General features: G+C 36.8%; 1 protein-coding gene across 1 annotated transcript in view; it reads left to right on the top strand.

Annotated features, from left to right (window-relative positions):
* Window positions 1-19,210, top strand: part of LMBRD1 (LMBR1 domain containing 1) — a 69,441-nt gene that overhangs the window by 5,706 nt on the left and 44,525 nt on the right. Inside the window, 4 exon segments of the mRNA XM_066314981.1 lie at window positions 3,083-3,143; window positions 9,883-9,980; window positions 10,940-11,007; window positions 15,427-15,515. Coding sequence (XP_066171078.1) covers window positions 3,083-3,143; window positions 9,883-9,980; window positions 10,940-11,007; window positions 15,427-15,515 — 316 coding nt within the window.

Here is a 19,210-nt window from a genome sequence, read left to right as displayed (position 1 = left end):
ACAACAGTGCAGAATGCCTGAATTCTGAAGATCCTAAGAGAATTTGTGGTCCCATTTTAACACCTTAAACTGTTTGTTGAAGGCAGTATGAATTTTCACCTCCCTAATCTATTGAGCTTCTAAGCCATTTGCTATATATATTGTAAGCTTGGGTGGAAAAGAAAAAGGCTAGATCCTAGAGGATGTCCAGATGAGTTCTCAGCTGAGTCCTGGTTGTGCTAGTTGAGTAAATTCCCATACCTAGCAGCTTAGTATGTCACCAGAGATACTAAGACTGTCAGATCTCTGATACTCACTAGGTAGCTGTTCTTGCTTTTGACAAGACAGTGTTGCTGTCACTAACCTTTGAAAGAGCTCAGATGAACTGGTTACTGCCTTTGAGTTGCAGCTGGTGTGTGCATATGGATAATTTGCCGGTTAGAATTAAACACTTTGCCTTCTAGTTTGTTTAAATGTGGAGCTTTGGCAGCTGACTGGAAGCTGACATAATAATTGATATATCATTAAATTGGCTTGCATTACATCGTCTTGTACAGAGTAATGCAAAGTTTGTATGCTGAGGCGGATATAGGTAATGGTGAAATGCACACACTTGCAATTTGAGTTTTAGTGTAATATAGCAGCTCACTGTTTTAGTATGGTGTATGTTTCCTAGTATACTACTCTGGTCCTGTATGCAACTTAATTTGAAAAACAAAATGAAAAGCAATTGCAATGTTTAAAGTTCTAAGTCTGTATTCTTTTAAGAGTGATTTTCTGTAGCTGAAGGAGAAGCAGTTCTTGGGCAGCTGAGCCATTTGTGTTTCCATTTCAAGCTACCTCTTCTGTATAGTGGCTGTGCCTCTTAAACTTTGGGTATTGCTGTTGCTTTTCTTGCTTGTTCTTGGTTTTTGTGCATTTTAAATGTCTCTGCTGCTCATAGGAGAGATCTTTCTTCTAATAGCTACTTGCAATCAATCAATGCAAACAGTCCAGTTCAGTCTTGGTTTTCCCTTAGGCTTCATTAAAGTAAGCATTTTCTTAATATCTAACATGAGACAAAATAAATGTTTTGTATGTGCTCTTATTGTCATCAAGTTTATTTTGTGGTATATTTAAATACAAATGCCTAGAGATTTCCTATTTTAAATGTTACTGGGTCTAAGCCTGGCAGTCTTCAAAGACTTATTGTATACCTGACAGATACTTCAGGTGTTGCTTCTGCCCCTTCTGCTAAAATACTTTTCATCCTTTCTTTTTGCTGATTAGGTGTCAAAATGGATATGTATTTTTCTACTCAAATTTCAGCTGGATGATAATCTAATTTAGTTGATACAGTGAATTTTAAAAGCTTCATGTAAACTGACCTACTGGAAGTCTTAATACAGTAAGAAAAAGGAAGGTAGTGCTGATGTTCTGAGATAGTGGAAAAGGTATTCATGGTATATCATCAAGCCCATATTCCAGAAGACTTCATACAGTTCTGAGAGAACTGCTCAAACAAATGCCAAAGTGTCTTTGAGTCTTATGGGAGCAGTGTTTAAGTAGCGTGCTCATGTGCATTTTCATATCTCCTTGTTAGTGTGTGCATCTTTACAACTAAAAGGGATTGATCTTAGCAGTTTGAAGAAAACCTGCACACAGAAATGAAAAAGTTTTAACAGAATTGATATTTAGTGTATATTTTCTCTGTTTTTTGCTTTCACCAGTTCAGTTGTGTTGGTGTGTTCTCTGGCTTTTAGAGAATTCTGCTTCTGGGTAGCTACTTTTTTGATCTTGGCCACATATAGATTGTATCCCGCAAAACTAAAACAATTCGGAAATATGTTTAAACTGTACTGGCAGCATTGGACCATTGTATTCAATCCCTGAGATTGTCTGCCTGCCCTTATGTAATAAAATATTAACTTCCCTAAACCAATAGTTCCTCTCTTTGAGGAAAGGGAATAGGAACAAGAACCTGACTTCAGCCAATTTCCAATATAGCTAAGAGTTGTGTTTTCACTTTCATTGCTTCCATTCTCTGGACCATTCCCCAAGACTGAGTAGTGCAGTTACTTTTACTCTTGTTCAAATAAGGGATATAAGTGCTCTTGGAATTTGATTTGTAAAATTAGATATTGCGAAGTTGAATATTCATGTAATTCAAGTCTTGGTCGAACAAAAAAGTGAAGTCCTTTCCTTCTGAAAAGGGAGATGATTGCTTAAACTGATGTAATAATGAATAAAAGTTAATGATCATATATAACTGCGCATAGTAAAAAGTTCTTTCTTATTCTTATGTCTGTGTATTCTTGCATCTGTATATGCAGATTTTAAACACAGCTGTTCTGTGATGGAAATATTGTGAACATTGTGTACTTTGTCCAACTGTGTGGCCCATGGCACAAGAAAGCTGTTAAAATAAGGCCACAAACACAGTCAGAGATCTGGAGCACCTCTCCTGTGAAGACAGTCTGAAAGAGTTGGGGTTCTTCAGTGTGGGGAAGAGAAGGTTCTGGGGAAATGTTGTTGCAGCCTTTCAGTATAGAGAGAGCTTATAAAAAAGATGTAGAAACAATTTTGACGTGGGCCTGTAGGCACAGAAGAAAATGTAACAGCTTTAGAATGAGAATATAGATTTACCTATGAAGAGGAAATTTATGGTGAGGTTGATGGTTCTCTGGAACAAGGTTCTCAGAGGAGTTGGTGGATGCCCATCACAGGAAGCATTCCAGGGTCAGGTTGAATGGGACTTTAAGCAACCTGACCTCGTGAAAGGTGTTCCTGTCTATGGCAGGAGGGGTGGATTGGGTAATCTTTGAAGGTCACTTTTCTGCCCTTACTATGATTGTCTTCAGACTCTTATGGAGATAATGTGGGAATTAGCAGAACATACATGGGAGCTGCCAAAACTACTTCGTTACTTTTGAGTATAAACCCTTCCTTTTGTGAAACTGTCCTATGTTCATTCCTGTTTGCTCAGTGATTTTCACTGTTGCTAGCACATGGAATTCTTTAGAAGTAGTGTTTTTATCCTCTCCTATTTGTGTCCTTTAATGGTTGATTCTCATGTAGTCTTTTATTACATTTGATAATTAATGCTTTTATTCTTTATTGCTAGGTCTGGGCTGATGCTAATGTTTCAAGGCAAATTGAAGACACTGTACTTTATGGCTATTACAGTAAGTATTTTAGTGTGTTTTTTTGTTTGTTTTTGTTTTGTTTTTGTTTTTGTTTGTTTGTTTGTTTTCCAAATAATAAAACCTTTAAATGAAGTCAGGAAGTTTTTAGAGATTATACTGAGTAATCCCTTTAAGGTAAAATGTGAGTCTTATACTTGGTGTCCTTCAAAGGATATTTATCTTCAAGATTCCCCTAAAAATGGAAATATACTGAAGCCAGTTCATGAAAAGGCTAATGGTTTGTGTTATATAATCTGTGGTTCGCATGTTTCCTGTGTGTGTATTTTGTGGTCCCTTAAGGGAAACACGTGGTTTTGCTGTAACTTTTATGGCACTTAACATATGCAGCAGTGTGAAACTTGTCTACCATGTATAAAGTTCATGCAACCATGAGTGCAATGCTTTAAAGTGGTCAGATTCAGCAACTACCATGTTCCAAGTAACAGTTACTGTGGAGGAGCATAAAGGAGTTGCGTTTATTCAAAAGTGGTAATCCTAAATAGAACTGAAATTAAAAGAAATGACTGAAATAAAATTAACTGTTCACCAAACCTCTGCGTAGTCTGATATCAGTTTTTTAGTGGTCCTTATCAAACTTCTGAGAAGCTTTGCCACCAGTGGAAATGTGTAATGGGTGTAGAAGTTGCTCAGCACAGTGTGAGTGAAGTGCTTGTGTCAGTTAATGGTCCAAACTCATTGCCTGCTTTTGGTCACATTTCCAGACTTGAAGATTTCTCTTGGAATATTGTGGTTCTTTTGAATATATTTTTTAGATCAGGAAATTATTTCAAATAATGACTTACTTTGTTAAATTACAGATTAGTTATTGCCTGCCAGTGATAGTGATAAAGTAGAATAGGCTTCACTCAGCATAAAAATGAATAAAGTCAAAAGTAGTAAGAAGACTTCTCTGTTTTCAAAAAGGAACTTTTTACACAGAGATTCTTCACTTTATAATAGTGGAATTGGTTTGTATTTGCTTTCTATTCTTTGTAGCTTGCCAAAGTCCTGTTTAACAGACCAAGCATTTCACAACTCATAAGGGGGAATAATCTTCAAGCTCTTTTGTGAACTGTTTGCTGTCGATTTGTGAGACTGGTTGATGAATTTCAGGAAGGTGTTTTGGGCTAGCCTGAGTGTTTTGGTCCATCTTGAACTAACTTTTTGGAAAAGATATTTTGAAATAGATTTGAATTGGGAAAACTACTTTTGTTTTGGGCCTTTCTGGACGGGTCTACTTGAAATACTATAGAACAAATGTCTTATTTCATAGTATATCCTCCAGATGGTGGTAGAGATTTAAACATGGTTTTAAAATACTTTTCTTTTGTCATCTTAATTTGAGTAGGTACACTTTTTCATAACTAGTTTTATAACTAGAGCTACATTGAAGTGAACAAGAGTAGTAACTTACTCTTCAGAAGTCTACAAAAATCATATATAAAAACGCATTGCCTCTCCTACATCATCTCATCTCCTCTTGCTGTTGCCCAGCATAGTGACATAACAGCTGAGAAGGATAAAGTTAAGCAACTCTTCCATTGTAATACTATTTGACTATTTTTTTTTTTTTTTTGCTGTCTTCCTAGGAAAGTATTTGATCATGCTATTTTTGGTTTTAACAAACAGGATGAGCAAAAGTGAAGTACCCTTTTGTAGTTAAGAACATGAATACCAATATTTTCTTGTATCTCCTGAAAATGGAGACATAACTATACAGATCCTTCTTGACTCCTGTAGTTGTGTTGGCAATTTATGGTATTAATAATTGGTGCACATAGGTCATTGTCCTTCAAGTCACCTGTAATTGTAGCAAGAATGTGGAGACTGTGATTTAACTGATATTTTAGATATATTAATCATTACTTTGCTACCTGCATTGCTTTTAACTGATAAAGCTCTAACTAAGTACAGAAAAGCTTTATTGATTTTTTTTTTTTTTTGCATAATTATTAGCTCCCATGAAAAATGTTATTTCTCATACCCACCTGGTTTCTTGGCTAGATACAAAAGTAGAATGGGTTTGTATTAGAATGGTAAATGAGGTACCTCTCAGAGTGAAGCTTGAAATAACTATATCTTGAAGTGGGATTTCAGCAGGCTAAAAGCTTTTCTTAGGAAACCAGTCTAATAATTGCTTTGAGGCCACAGTGGCTTAGTGTGTCACTATTTCCAAACCCAACTGTAATAGAACATGCCTCACAGTACTTTAGTGATTGAACAATGATTAGTGGTCGGCAAATGCTCTGAAAAGCCATGTCAGTTTGTTTGGAAGGAAAACTGTTTTCAAAAAGTGTTCTAATTGAAAACTGTCCAACACAGTTTGCTTTGTATCACAGAGAATGAGGTCGAAACAATTGACAGTAACCTGGAAGTGTGTTCCGTAGTTCTTCCTTTAGTAAGTAAATGCTTCCTGTTGGAGTCACCTTGATGTTGAGTGTCCTTTGGTAGAAATTTGTGAATAGTGAAAGGATATTATTGGTAGATTCTAATCTTCTTGTGAGATGTCTTAGATGACTCCCAGCTACAGTGTGGCAAGGGCTGTCTGCTAAATTTATGGGATCTCTTTACCTGTGCTTTGAAGTCCGTGCTAAATTGCAGATTTTCCATTTCCTTTTTAAGTCAGCAATAGTGTAGTGATTCCTAGGTTAAAGTTTTTGAGTAAGAATTTATCCAAATGGGTAAGTGGTATTACTTGGATGATTTTTATATGGAATTTTGTTGGCTTAATGCAAGTGTTTGATAAGTCATTGCCATCGAATCATTGATACAAGAATTTGGGCTTTTAGGCATTAAGTGCAAGTCAAATATGACTTACTATTCTTGTAGTCTGGTTCTAGGAGAACCCATTCTATCTATGAGAGATCCATAGCTGTATTTGACAAATACTGTGGAGTTACATCTATAGAAACCCTTCCCTAATTAGCATAATTTTTCTGGGAGCAATGTGCTAGAACATAACTTGAAACTGTCTGCACTGAAACTTACTGTGGTGAATTGCTTCAAACAAGTGTCTGACTTGAATTCTATTACTGCTTTGCATTCTGTAACTTCCACTTGGGAATATAACAGATACCATCTTCCAGTCTTGAAGAAAACTTGCTTTAAAACATCTTTCATGGCTCATAGGAATAACATATTTGGGAAGCAAGACTGATCATAAGTTTCTAGAAGTAGCTTGTGACTACTCAGCAGAAAAAGTGAGGGAGTATGTAACAAACTGTTGTTTTAAGCAACTTTGGAATTTTGATATTATTGTAATGCCCTTGTATACAATAACATCTGGAAAAGCAATTTTTATGTGATGTAAGAGACTTCTGATTATGTAATATTCTTGAGCCTCCTATAGTGTCTTAAAAGATGTTGAGGGAGTATTGATCTTGAATAGTCAGCTTTAAACCTTTCCAGTTGTTCTAGAAGAAAAGAAACCCCAACAGTCAAAATGTAATAAAGGGACCATTATGGTTGTTACTTGAAGACGACTATGAGGTGTAACTTTCTTATACTTAAGGTGTCTTTGTATTGATCTGGTGCAAATCAGCAGATGGAGTAACTTGAGATGAGAGTCATCTCTAAGGGCAGCTTTACAACAGACAAACCTTTCAAAGGAGTTCTTGCTGAACATTCTTTAGACTGTGGGAGGAAACACTGATGTACTGCCCTACAGTGAAGCACACTTCCAGTGATAGTGCTTCAAGCTTCTGATACAACCCAGAAAAATGTTTTGAAACAAAAGTTGAACCTCTGAACTAGAAAAAAGAGCAGTCCCTGAAAGCTGAGACAATGTTTTGTGCCACAAGGTCACAGGGGAATTAGGGGGGAAGGGAACAGCTTTGTCACTCTGACTGACCATTTGCTGCTGCAAGACCTTTGCTTTTTAAGATTAGCTTTTCAGGGAATAAACAGCCCTTTTATTGGGTAGGACAGCAGGAAATTCAGAGTCTTGCCCTCAGGTAACTAAGTTTCATGGGCTAATGAAAGGTGCTGCATTTCCTTTTTTGTGAGTTCTGAAAATTAAAAGTCAAAAACCAAAGGATCAGTTTCCTGTTATTTTGTTAGGCACTTGTGCAAATCTGTTGAAGTTACATAGAACCATAGAATATGCTGTGTTGGAAAAGACCTGTTAAGACCTTTGAGTCTGACTTCTGTCCCTGTGCAGAACACCCAAAGAATCATGCCATGTAAAGCAAAGAATCACACCTGAGAGGATTGTCTGGGGAGCACTTCTTGAAATTCCCTAGGGAGCTTGTTCCAGTGCCCAGCCACCCTCTGGAGAAAGAACCTTTTTCTAATATCCAGCCTAAACCTCCCCTGACACAGCTTCAGGCCATTCCTTCGGGTCCCGTCACTACAGAGAAGAGATCAGTGCCTGCCCCTCACAGGGAAGTTGTAACTGCAGTGAGATGTCCCCTCAGTCTTCTCCCGGCTGTACAGAGCGAGTGACATCAGCCACGCCTCATCTGGCTTCTGTAGTAAAATAGCAAGCACAATCTTTTGCTTCAACTATGTGAGTTATAAACTTCATTTTCAATTCTTACAAAAAAATCCTCACAGGCAGTTTAAAACCACCTGATACGTAAGCAAAAACATCTGTCTTGGAATGTTTTCCTTGGGAAAAGCGAATTCAGAGCTGCCTTTTTTATTGGTATTCCTGTAAAATTACTGTGACAACCAAGTTTTTCAACAGAGAAAATTGCAGAGCTTTTGCAATTTTAGGTGTCTATTGGAGTTTATACTGCTGCATGTTTCTAAGACTGCGTGCAATACTTGAAAACCTGTTTAATCTGTGATTCTCTAGCAATTTAGTGACAGCAGATAACATGAGTTTAGAGGCTGGGTCTTGGAGTTTTTTTCCAACCTTAATGATTCTTTGTAAATAAAGTTACTCATGCGGTTCATAGTCTTTAATCATTGTGTTTCTTCCTTTATCCCCTTGGAAGAAACATGGATTGCAGTCTCATTATCTAATGAGCTAATAAGGGCATAGGTCATTGGTAAGATATGCTGAGTTCAGTGTAGTATAACTTGGAAGTGAGGATTTTCTGTGCTTGTGGTGACCTCTGTGGACTGATTATTCTGATTTTGATTAATGATGTGTGTCATTTGCCTGGTTTACTGGCCCATTGTGGTGTGGATTTAGGACTAGTCTAAGACAGCAGATTATAGATTAGACAGGCTTGATTTTTGAAAGCTTTCACAATATTGAAGTAGTATGACTACTGCTCTAGAATGTCTAGGAAGGTTTCTTTTCAGAGTTTGAGTTTTCAAGGTGATTTTACAGCCCAGAGTTTTGCTCTTGATGACTGTGAGCATTCGTGCACTGAGAACTTGTTTCTCTTCTTTCATTGCCATACTATCTCAGTACACTAAACAGTAGATACTTTTTAACACTTTGAAATATTTTTCCAAAGAATGAATTCTATTTAGATAGAATTAGTGATTAATATTCAGATTCTAGGTGTTGATAGTTCATTTGGGTTCTATACCAACTTTAGGAAAAAATGCTGAGATAGATTTCTCTGGGGCACTGGGCAGCGTGGGGAGTACGCTGGTCAAGACAAGAGGTCACAGACTGAAGCTGGGAATGAACATATTCATGGAAAGGTGTTAATTCCATATATATGTGTATATGGAAAGGCGTTAATTAGTCGTGCAGAATGGGGCAAAGATGAAAAATAGCCAAAGATTACAGGATTGACATGGTCCTGAGTACTTTTACTTATTCCTTCAAAGGTGCAGTTTTCTGCTGGCACAAGCAGTTTTGGTTGTGTTTGTGTAGCACTTCTGATATTTTGAAGGCTTAGTAAATTATTCCAGGATACTTTTCTTGTGGGGTGCAAATACAGTAACATACTGTCTCACAGTTTGTCGTTTCCTAATGGACTTCTGGCAATGTTCATAGTAGAAGATAATATGGAATATTAAAAGATTTTCCTAAATAATTGTGTTCTAAACCATATTAAATTTATAATACAGAGAGCTGAAGATATAAACTTGGAATTCTCTACCTGAAATTGGTCTTTTCATTTCATACCATTGCCTAATCAGTCAGTTGATTTTGAACAGCTGTCTTAATGTTTTGAAAACTTGACAGTATTTGTCAAGACGTGTGTTAAACCTTTTACTTTCTTATGATAACCTGTGCATGAAAGTGATGTGACAGTATGGCTCTTTTGGTTTGGTGGCTATTCAGTTAAATATCTGTTGCAGTCTCCAGTTAGTACTTCTTCTAAAAAGGGAGCATAAACTGGTGCTACTATATTGCCACAGCTTGTTTTGTGAATTGAGGTCAGTAACAACCATGTCTTTCGTCTATGATGTACTTAGGTTAATAGTAGAACCTGATGCTGAGTCCAGTGATCAAAATAGCTTTAAATTAATTTGATTTACATTTTCTTGAACAACCTGTTATTGGGTGGCTTAGCTTGCTTTTATTCACTATGCTTTAGGCTAGTGTGCTAGTATTGTATATCACTTGTATACAGTTGATTACTTTTAGTCTTTTGGTATTGCTGAGTTGAAGATGGATCTGAAATCCTTAGTCTGAAACGGTTCACTTTAAAGTTCTTTGGAGTTCACCAAACAGTAATAGTTTGTATGCTGGCTAATGAATTTTTCTAACTTTTCAGTGCTTGAAATTAAAAGCTAGGAAGAGAGGAAATTAATGTTTTACTTTCCTTTTAATTACTCTGTAGTAAATGAAGTGCCAATGTAACTGTCTCTTAATTCTTCCTCCTAGCTCTCTACTCGATCATTCTGTTTTGCGTCTTTCTGTGGATTCCCTTTGTCTATTTCTATTATGAGGAGAAGGAAGATGATGATGGGAACACATGCTCAGTAAGTTTACTGTAGCAATGAAAAGACAAATGAATATAGCTAGAATATGAAAGCAAGAATGATTTTTTTTTTAAACTTAGAAATGGTATTAACATTGTAATATTTAGGTCTATTAGTATAGTTCCATAAAAACCTGGAGCAGCTCTTGGACATAGTCTGACATTGTCCAGTCTAAGTGCTGTGGTCTCACATGCAATGAAACTCTAGTGAGATAAGTAATTAATGTCTGTATTTTCATGAATTCTTTAAACTTTCTAAAAATTGTTTTGAGCAAGATTTCATACACAGGAAGTTAAAACTTCTTATGTGAGACTTTCCATAGAATAAAATCCATATATGATGACAGCTTTTAAAGTAGCAAATAGGAAGATGGCTCCGAGTCTGAAATAGACTGGTACTAAATTTAAGTACATTTCTACTGTAGAAGTATTTTTTTTCTTGAAGTAGGCAGTAGTAATCTACCTGAAGGTAGCATGTTTACTTTTGTAATGTGCTGACTTGAGACCTTCCTGGGACTGCAGTAACTGCATGCTGATAAGATGCTACATTTCACATGAAAATATTTTTCTAAAGAATCTTCTAATCAATTCATGATTTTTTCCCTTCTGTTTAGGTGTAACCTTAACATAAGAAGCCTTTTAATAGTAGCCATGACATGAAGCAATAGCAATAAGTATTTTCTTTGGGAGTATTTGCACTGAATATATCCAGGCTTCCAGCCACAGCTGCTCAAATGCATAGCTTATGATGGAAGCAGAATTCCATGTCATTGTTCACAGTTCTCAAGCTATGAGACTCTTCAAGAATGTATACTTGTGACTTGTACATAAAACTACTCATGCTTTTTATGGAGGTTTTTTGTAGAATACCTGTTATGCTAAGTTTACTTTTTCATAGTTTGCACAAATCCCTTTATATTCATTTTATGTCAATGTATTAACTTTCTCTTTAACATTCAGCAGGTTAAAACTGCACTCAAATACACTCTGGGATTCATCACAATTTGTGCCGTTCTTCTGTTAATTGGGTAAGTATTTGTATTGAGCACTGTTATATGCAAGATTCACTTATCAGAGTTCTGTTCTGTGCTTCTAAGAGGTAAATTATGATGCACTCAATCTGTATAATCAACATTAGCTTAATCACTAATAGAGCTTAAGTATCCTGAGAATTATGTACCTGAAAAGTAAGAGTTTAACTGGAAAATAAAACGGTTTTCTTAATTGTGGAGGTACTTGTGCTTCCAAGCTGACTGAACATGCAGTGTGAATCAGTATCAAGGATGTGGTGGCTTTGACACAACTCTACACCAATGCTCTTCAACAGAGTGTAAAAAATGTCCTCATCTATTCATCAAACAGTTTTTGCCCTTCTCAAGTGATTTTCCTGAAATGGACACTGTAAAGCAGCTTTTTAGGAAAATGGTTAGATATTATTAAAGTAGTGCTTATACTTTCCATGGAAATGTCTGAAGAATGTAAGTGTAGTGTGGGTTTATACTTGACTTAATTGTGCCTTGTTTGGTAAAGCTTTTGCTGGCATTTGTTTAAAAGGCAAATATTACTGAAGTGAGTAAGCTGTTTGCAGCAAGTGCTGTTGTTCTGAAGCTCCAAGTAGTAGCAGAAAATTGATTTCAAATCACCATTAAGCATGACATGCACACCAATACTGAATCTTTCTAATGTCTGCTGTGTCATAAGCTTTTTAGCATTTTTACTGCAGCAATAAAGTTGGTAAAAATTGCAAAGTGTTTGCTAAAATGATCCCTATCAAAGTACTGGAGCGTGAAGTGAAACTAGAGTGAAACAAATGCTTCCAATTGTATACCATCTTACTGGAATATTGTTTTAGTTTTGATAAAAGTTAAAGGTATATTTCTATCAAGTCTCTTGTCCTGTTAAGTGAAAGTAAGGGGTTTGCTCTTATAAGAGATTGTAGTTTATTACCTTAATCATTGTCTAGAAATATTACTAAAATTTCTGGAAAAAGCTGTTTCTCACAGTTAGTTCACATCATAGGTATAGATAGATGTGTAATATATCCAGTTTAGAAATCATGGTAGTGTGTCTAGTAGGTGTTATCTGAATACTCAGTAGCTGTAAGCATGTTCATTCCTCTCTCACAGTAAGATAGAAAAAGGTCATTCTTGTATTTCCCCTGTAAGTGAGACTGCAAGACTCCCTTCAAGGTGAAAAGGCTTGGTTTTAGAGGCAGCTGAGGTGACTGTGCTAAAGAAAAATGTGAACCCTATTTCTAGTATAGTTATAAGTAGATTAAGTAGCAGTGATTGTGTATGCTTTTTCTGAAGAAGCTACCTGTCTTAGTCAACTGTTCTCATAGCAAGGGCAGGGAATGGTCACAGCAAGTAGCCAGTATGACAGGAAAGAGATAAAGATGTTGGAGCTGAAGCTTCTATATGAGTGCTTTGGCTCTACTTTTGGTAGTGAAGACTAGTCTTGCAGTAGTGAGGGATTCTCTCACTGGTAGTTAGAATCCAAGTAATAGATTGGATCTAATAAAATAGACTGGAATTTTGTATACTGGTTTTGACTCTAGGTGTCTTAAACTTAATGGACTAGAGCACTCCTGCACACAGTTTACAGGAGTGAGAGGGGTTGGACTATTTCCTGTTAAGTGCCTAAAAAGTAGTTTTTCTTTCTGTGGTTACTTGACTAGTGTCTCATAGCCAGACAGCCTCTGTTCTGATTGGTTTAGGAAGTAATCTGTATGAAACAAGTCAGTAAATAGTTTTAAAGGTCTACATAAGGTTTTTGCCTCTTATCTGGTCAGCTGTCCTGAAATGAATTACAGAAGCTATGTTAAGCTCAAAGTTTCAATGTCTAATTCTTACCAGGATGTTGCCCTTGCCCTACTAGAGATCGTTGCAACTATTTTGGGAAACAAATCTGTTTTGTGTTACAATCTTGGAGGTTTTTCTGGCTTGATAACACAGCACAGTGAGCAGGATGTTATTATCTGCATTGTTATCAGGAGTAGAGTTTTTACCTCTTACTTTACTTGTCTGTTACAAAACAGTTGTCTGGCAAAAACGTGCATGTGTGTAACAACACTTAAATCCTCCGCACATAAGTAACATGATGTGGAGTACCATTAAAAGCAAAGTATAGGGCAAATTTATACTGGTGTACTGGTATACAAGATTTTCTTGTCATTCCTTTCCCTTCCCATAAGTTATGTACTTTCCTTGTGCTTTCTCTAAATGTCATGTGCTTGTCAAGGGGCTTGAGATACTGCAAACTGCATTAAGGCACTCTTAAGCAGTCTAGTATGAAACAAGATCATTGTTTTTGAGGCTAATGAATGTTTGGTTCCAAAATACGTGCTTCCCTGACTGTCAGTGTTTAGAATTAAATTGGTTACCTTAAATGTATTAGAACCGTTAGCTCTTAAAAAGCTATGATTGTATCTAATTATCCTATAAATAGTTATACAAATTACATCACAACAGAACTCACTTAAGGAAATGAGTCTAAATCTGGTGTGTTGGAAAATAATTTCTTAAGGATGACAGTTGATACTCTTTGATTTAAGGATAAACTTTACCCATCTACACATGTGTATTAGCCCTGCCAAGAGTGAATAGTTTTAAACTGCTTATCTTGCATTTACTTGCCTTGTTCTGCAGCTTAGATATTGATCAAGATTTTAATCATAATTTTCCCCGGATCTGTTTTGAACAGCATAGCAATTTGCTTCTATTCTTAAAATTACCGCAGTTAATAACTTAATTTATGTCCAGAACTCCAAACAACACAGCTGAGCTGTGTTGTTTGCTTTTTTTACCTAAATTAAAAACTCGAGTGTTCCTTTCTGGGGCCTTTGGTGCATGGAACTTGAGCAGGAGCAGAATCAGATGTCCATCTCCAGTCAAAGTTTATCTGAGTACTAATTGAAGAGTATAATGTATTCAGTAGCCTCTGCTCTGATTAGTGTCCTTTGACATGCTCGTTGTAGGTAGTCTCAGCAATTAAAATAAAAAAAATTTATCCTATTGTTCTTGGGAAAAAAAGGCAAGCAAGTTATAAATATCCTAAAATGTTCTTCCATCTTGTTTGTTCCCTGCAAGTGGTACACAAATGGCAAATCCATAGTGGTGCTAAAATAAAAAGGACTCGAGCTCAGTTATAGTCTCAGTCTCCTTTTTTAAACATTGTTATACAGTTATTTCTTTCTATCATTTGTAAGTCAAGATGTTGCCTAACTTGGTTTTAATACCCGTGTCTTTTTTTTTGTCTGGATGCTCTTTTACAGAAAGAATTACTACTAGAGGCAGATAAAAGAACTAAATCCTAAATCAACAAGCACGTGTTAACTTAAGCAAATGCTAGCCCTCAATCTGCCTCTTGCACAGTCAAGAATCTTTTTTTAGAAATTAAAGTCTTGACTTTAAAAATGTCAACTTTTTTTTGGCAGAGTATCAGTTTGATTTTGATGTGATGATTACATGTGCACACAGTTGGTTTAGCTCTAACCTTTGAAACAAAAGCATATGTTTTGTACCTTAAGACTGCTCCTGGAATATTCATATTTGTTTGGGACTTCAAGCAGGGATCTAATTATGTAGTCTTTGTCATACAGCTCCAAATGATACTTGTGAATGTTCTTTATGGATTTCAGTTTGAGTTCTTTCATTCTTTACCTAAAGTGTTTTCCTTCAAATCTGTCTTCCTTGTGACTTGTAGAGATTCTATTTCATGTCTCAAAGCTATGGTTTCAGTGTTTTTTTGGTATGGAGGTACTGTTTTTCTAGCTATTATAAACTCAGCTGTTTTATGTGTAGAGGTGCTGAAGAGTTATTCTTATTAGTTGACTTTAGATGATGAGCCTCACAACAGGAAGCTTTCAGCTAGGGGACTGTTTCACCTGACATTGTTCTCTGAGCATTCTTTGTCTGCTTATTGGAAGAACAAAAAAATTAATGAACTTCTCTGCAGCTCAGTTCTCTGGGCCAACTACAGAACAAAGAATGGAATGGAGCAGATGTATTTAGTTGTAATAATGGAAGCTAAACGTGTCCCTTTATATTTTAAGGCTTGTTTGAGAAATCATTTTATTTTGGCTTTCAGAATTGTATATTTATAAGAGAATTTGTCTCAATTGATGCTTAAAGTTTATTTGCTCCTTTGCATATGAATCAAATCAGAATAGTAAATTATATCCATGTCTTTTAATGATACTTGGGTGTAAGGTCCTTACCTCTTTTAGGACTGATAAGTAGAAAACCACTTGTTCATTGACTTTAGACCTGACTGTACACACACAAGCATGTACTCTGCTGATCTAAATGCAGCATTTGAGGGGAATGTGAATAAAGTGAAACGCTGCCTTTTCTATAGAAATGAATGGATTTCTATTTTCTTAATTAGGAAATAGAATTCTTATTTTGCACTAATTAGGGTAAGAGATTTTTTTTTCTGTATTACAGTGCTTTTGTTCCTTTGGATATTCCCAACAAGAAGAATTCCACAGAGTGGGAAAAAGTGAAGCTCTTGTTTGAAGAATTTGGAAGTAGTCGTAAGTTTGAGATTTCTTCTGAGCTTTCCAGGAGTTGCTACTCTACTAACCTCTTCCACTTGTTCACTGACTAATCACGATAAATAATTGTCTTGGTGGCAGATTTCTAGCTTTTCTCTGACTACTTACCTGCAGTAATTTACAGTAAGACTGTTCTTCCTGTTTAGAGAAAAACAAAAATTAGAACAACCTTAAAAGCAGACACTGCCAGCATCTCCTGTCTGGACTTTAAATACAAACCCCCTTTTGACAGCAAATACTCCTGTGTTGTCTGCTGGTATTTCATGGGGAGAGTGGAGGATACTTTCTTCTGTAGTCTTCACTTTACTCAGCTCTTAAATGCTGCTTGGATGCTGAAGGTCACTGACTTGGAGGGTATGGTGACTATCATGTTGTGACAGGCTTCAATCATTGGCCTGATGAAATGCAGTACTGCTGTTTGCTGTAAAAATGAGATGAGTGGTTCTGTCTGTTTAGACAGGCAAATCCTGTGGGTGTTACAACTTCTTCCCTTTGCTCTTAATACTGATCTCTTCTAAAATTGTTGTTTGCATTTGTTGTATTTTAGACTAGAGCTGTTTAAGAAGGCCAAACTCCATGGAATAGTATTTAACACTTAGGTTCATGTGCTTAGCCATGGTATATTTTGAGGGTAAAGGTGTGCAGGGAGTGTTTTATAGGTGAGCTAAGACACTTCTCAAATGTTTTCAAAAAAGGGTAACTAAAAAGTTGTCTAAAAAATATTCATCCCTGTGCGTAAGTACTCCAATATTTTGTGTGTCATTCTTGATATGCATCAGAGTATTGGCTTCTGTGTGAGTGTTTTAGGACATAATCATATGAGCCTTCATCAAGTCATATTCTGCATTATTCTAAGAATTCTGTACTGACTAAAAATTCCCTTTGGTGACATACACCAAACAGACAGAGTTGGCTAATCTCTTCAGGGCCCATCAACTTTATATGTACAGCTTGTTTAAGTATTATCTAACCTAAACCTCTTCCACCCAGGGCACATATTCCTTCCAGCTTTTCTCACTGTGCTACCTGGTCTGGATTTCCTGAAGTGTGGTCTTGCTAAATAAGTCTGAGGCAAAGAAGGCATTCAGTATCTCAGAGTTGTCATAGAGAAGTTCTGTCTCACCAGGTCCCCTACTCCAGTCAGCAACAAGCCCCTATTTTGCCTCTGCTTCCCCTTGCCTCTTAAATACTCAAAGTCCTTCTTGTTTGCTTTGACATCCTTGCAGAGTCTTCAGTCATATTATGTTCTGTGCTGCTATCTGTGCTTGTAAAAGTAGGAGGTGGGAAGGACAAATCCATAGCTTATTGAATGTTTTGGCTGTCTGCTTGTTGGTGTTTCTCTTGCCTTTGCAAAGATAACAGCACAGGAGAAAATACTTCTTCAACTGTTTATACAGGTTGTGATAATGATTGAGCTGAGATGTAAGCTAGTTTTTCCAGTTGACCTTGATATCACTGTAACAAAATATTTGACTCTTTGCTATGAAATACAGTATAGTCGATGTTTATTTCTAGGAAAGTAAAATGATTAAGATGCTGGGTTGGGATGTGAAAGTCTGATTTTGTACAAGTCAGCATTCTCCTGACTTGTAATTTCATAGGATAATTCAGATTGAAGAGACCTCAGGTGTAATCTATTCAAATCTGCACCAAGAAGGAATCTATAAGATCAGACTAGGTTGCTCAGGGCTTTATCACCTAGCTCTTCAAAACCCCTTGAGTTTGGAGACTGAACTCATTGTGAAAAAATCTCTCCTCTTACCTGTTGTAGATATATTTGCTGTCACCCACTGTCTCACCCTTGAAAACTGCACTGCTGAAGAGCCTGGGCTCCACCTCTTTGCTAAGCAGACAGGCTGTATTGGGTGTCTCCAAACCTGTCTCTGTTTCAGGCCAAACAAGCCTGACTCCCTCAGCTGCTCTGCACAGCATGTGCTCCAGTTTCCAACCAACATAGTTCTTCCCTAAACTTGCTCAGATTTATCAGTGTTACTAGCCTGTAGCAGGGGCCTCAGAACTGGTTCTCTATATGGTTCCTTCCTTTAATAGATGGACATACTGCTGTCGGTACAGCCTGGGATGTCATGGGACTTCTGTGCAGGCAGGACATGCTGCTGGCTTATCTTCAGATTGCTGTATCCCAAGCCCCCACACGGAGGGCCCTTTTGTTTTCATAGAGCAACTCGACAGACAGCAAATCTCTGCAGAAGGTTCTTCTGTGTTCCAGGAGCTGGGGAAATAAGGACAAAATGCTTGTGTGTTGTCTCTGCTTGTACCTGTTGTCCTGTTTTTGTATTAATTTACCCTTTTCCTTTCTCTGTCTGTAGTGACCCAAGAAATACAAAGATCTTGAGGCATAGAGCAAACATCCAATCATCACTTGGTAGTTGGTTGTGGGATTATGGAAGGAATACAAACTCATCCACTGAGGCAAAGCCTGATAATTTACTTCTGGTATACAATTATCAATTTTTCAGCCAGTTAGTTTCTTAATGTTCCATTGAGAGTAGTTCAGACTTTTAAAATGGATATTAAATGTTGATTTCAAATACTTGTACAGGAGGATCATCAAATACCGTGTGTAAGTAGATTGTGATGTGTTACAAATAGGGGTCACTCGTGGGCTTTTTTTTCCCCAAAAAACTTCAGAAGCATCTCAGATTTTCACAACTACTGCTTTTAGCCCTGAGGAAGTTGTTTGATATGTAGCAAAAATAGTAAAGGAGCAATTTGTGCAGTAAAGTTGGATTTGTTTGTGCTATTCTATTAGTGTTTGGTGGTTTTGGAAGGAGGCCCGTAGGGTTGGACAGCAGAAGGTGTGCAGCTTCTCACAGAGGAAAGTTCTGATTTCTCAGTTTGTGACTGCTTCATGCTGTGTTCAGTAAATAAAAATGGAAACCAGCTAATGAATGGAAACAGGCTCCTGTATCTGTGTGAGTAGAAATAAAAGTTACTGTGCTCTTAAATTCTTGAATTAACTGGAGAGGAGGACATGGTGGACAAGTCTGTTTATGACCGAGCCCAAACATGAACTGGTTTGCTGAAAATTAATTTCTGTAATTTACTCTAAGTTTCAATGTTACTAAGTAATCAAAACCACTTGTGATGTCTTGCCTGGTGAGGTTAGGGACAGACCTATTCTGAAGAATTATGCAGGAGGTTTTAGGGAGTTAAAGGTCTTGTTATTTGGTCACTTTTCTTCTGTCTTCTTTAATTACTGGAATTATAAGGCTACTGTAACTCTATAGTCCCCTGAACTTTTTCCAGTTTGTTGGTCTGAATATATATTGAGTGAAGTTGAGGATTTTTTTTTTTTGTTGGTTGAAGGATCCATGCTTGTTGGTGATAGCAAACAAAACTAAGATGAACCATCCAGAGTGCACATGAAAATTTTGCAAGTTACTGCAGCACCCTGGAGAGGTGAGAAATAAGTCTTGAAGAGGTATTAGACAGCTCTGGGAGCAAGTCCATTAGTGGCTTTTCAACCATTTGGGTGAGTGCAACTTCTGTGAGCTTGTAATAAAGACAAGAGTATGTCCTGGATCCTGTAATTTGGGATAAAGATCTGCTGTGGTCAAAAAGCTCTTCTAGGTAAATTTTTCATCTGAGTTATGATTGGTAACTATGTCTTAATCTTCTTTCTCTGGAACTTAATTCTCTTCTGGAAATTAATT

The sequence above is a fragment of the Sylvia atricapilla genome, chromosome 3 (genome assembly GCF_009819655.1).
Source record: "Sylvia atricapilla isolate bSylAtr1 chromosome 3, bSylAtr1.pri, whole genome shotgun sequence".
NCBI lineage: Eukaryota > Metazoa > Chordata > Aves > Passeriformes > Sylviidae > Sylvia > Sylvia atricapilla.
Note: the sequence above shows the minus strand (reverse complement) of the source record. Positions and strands in the feature narration are given on the sequence as shown.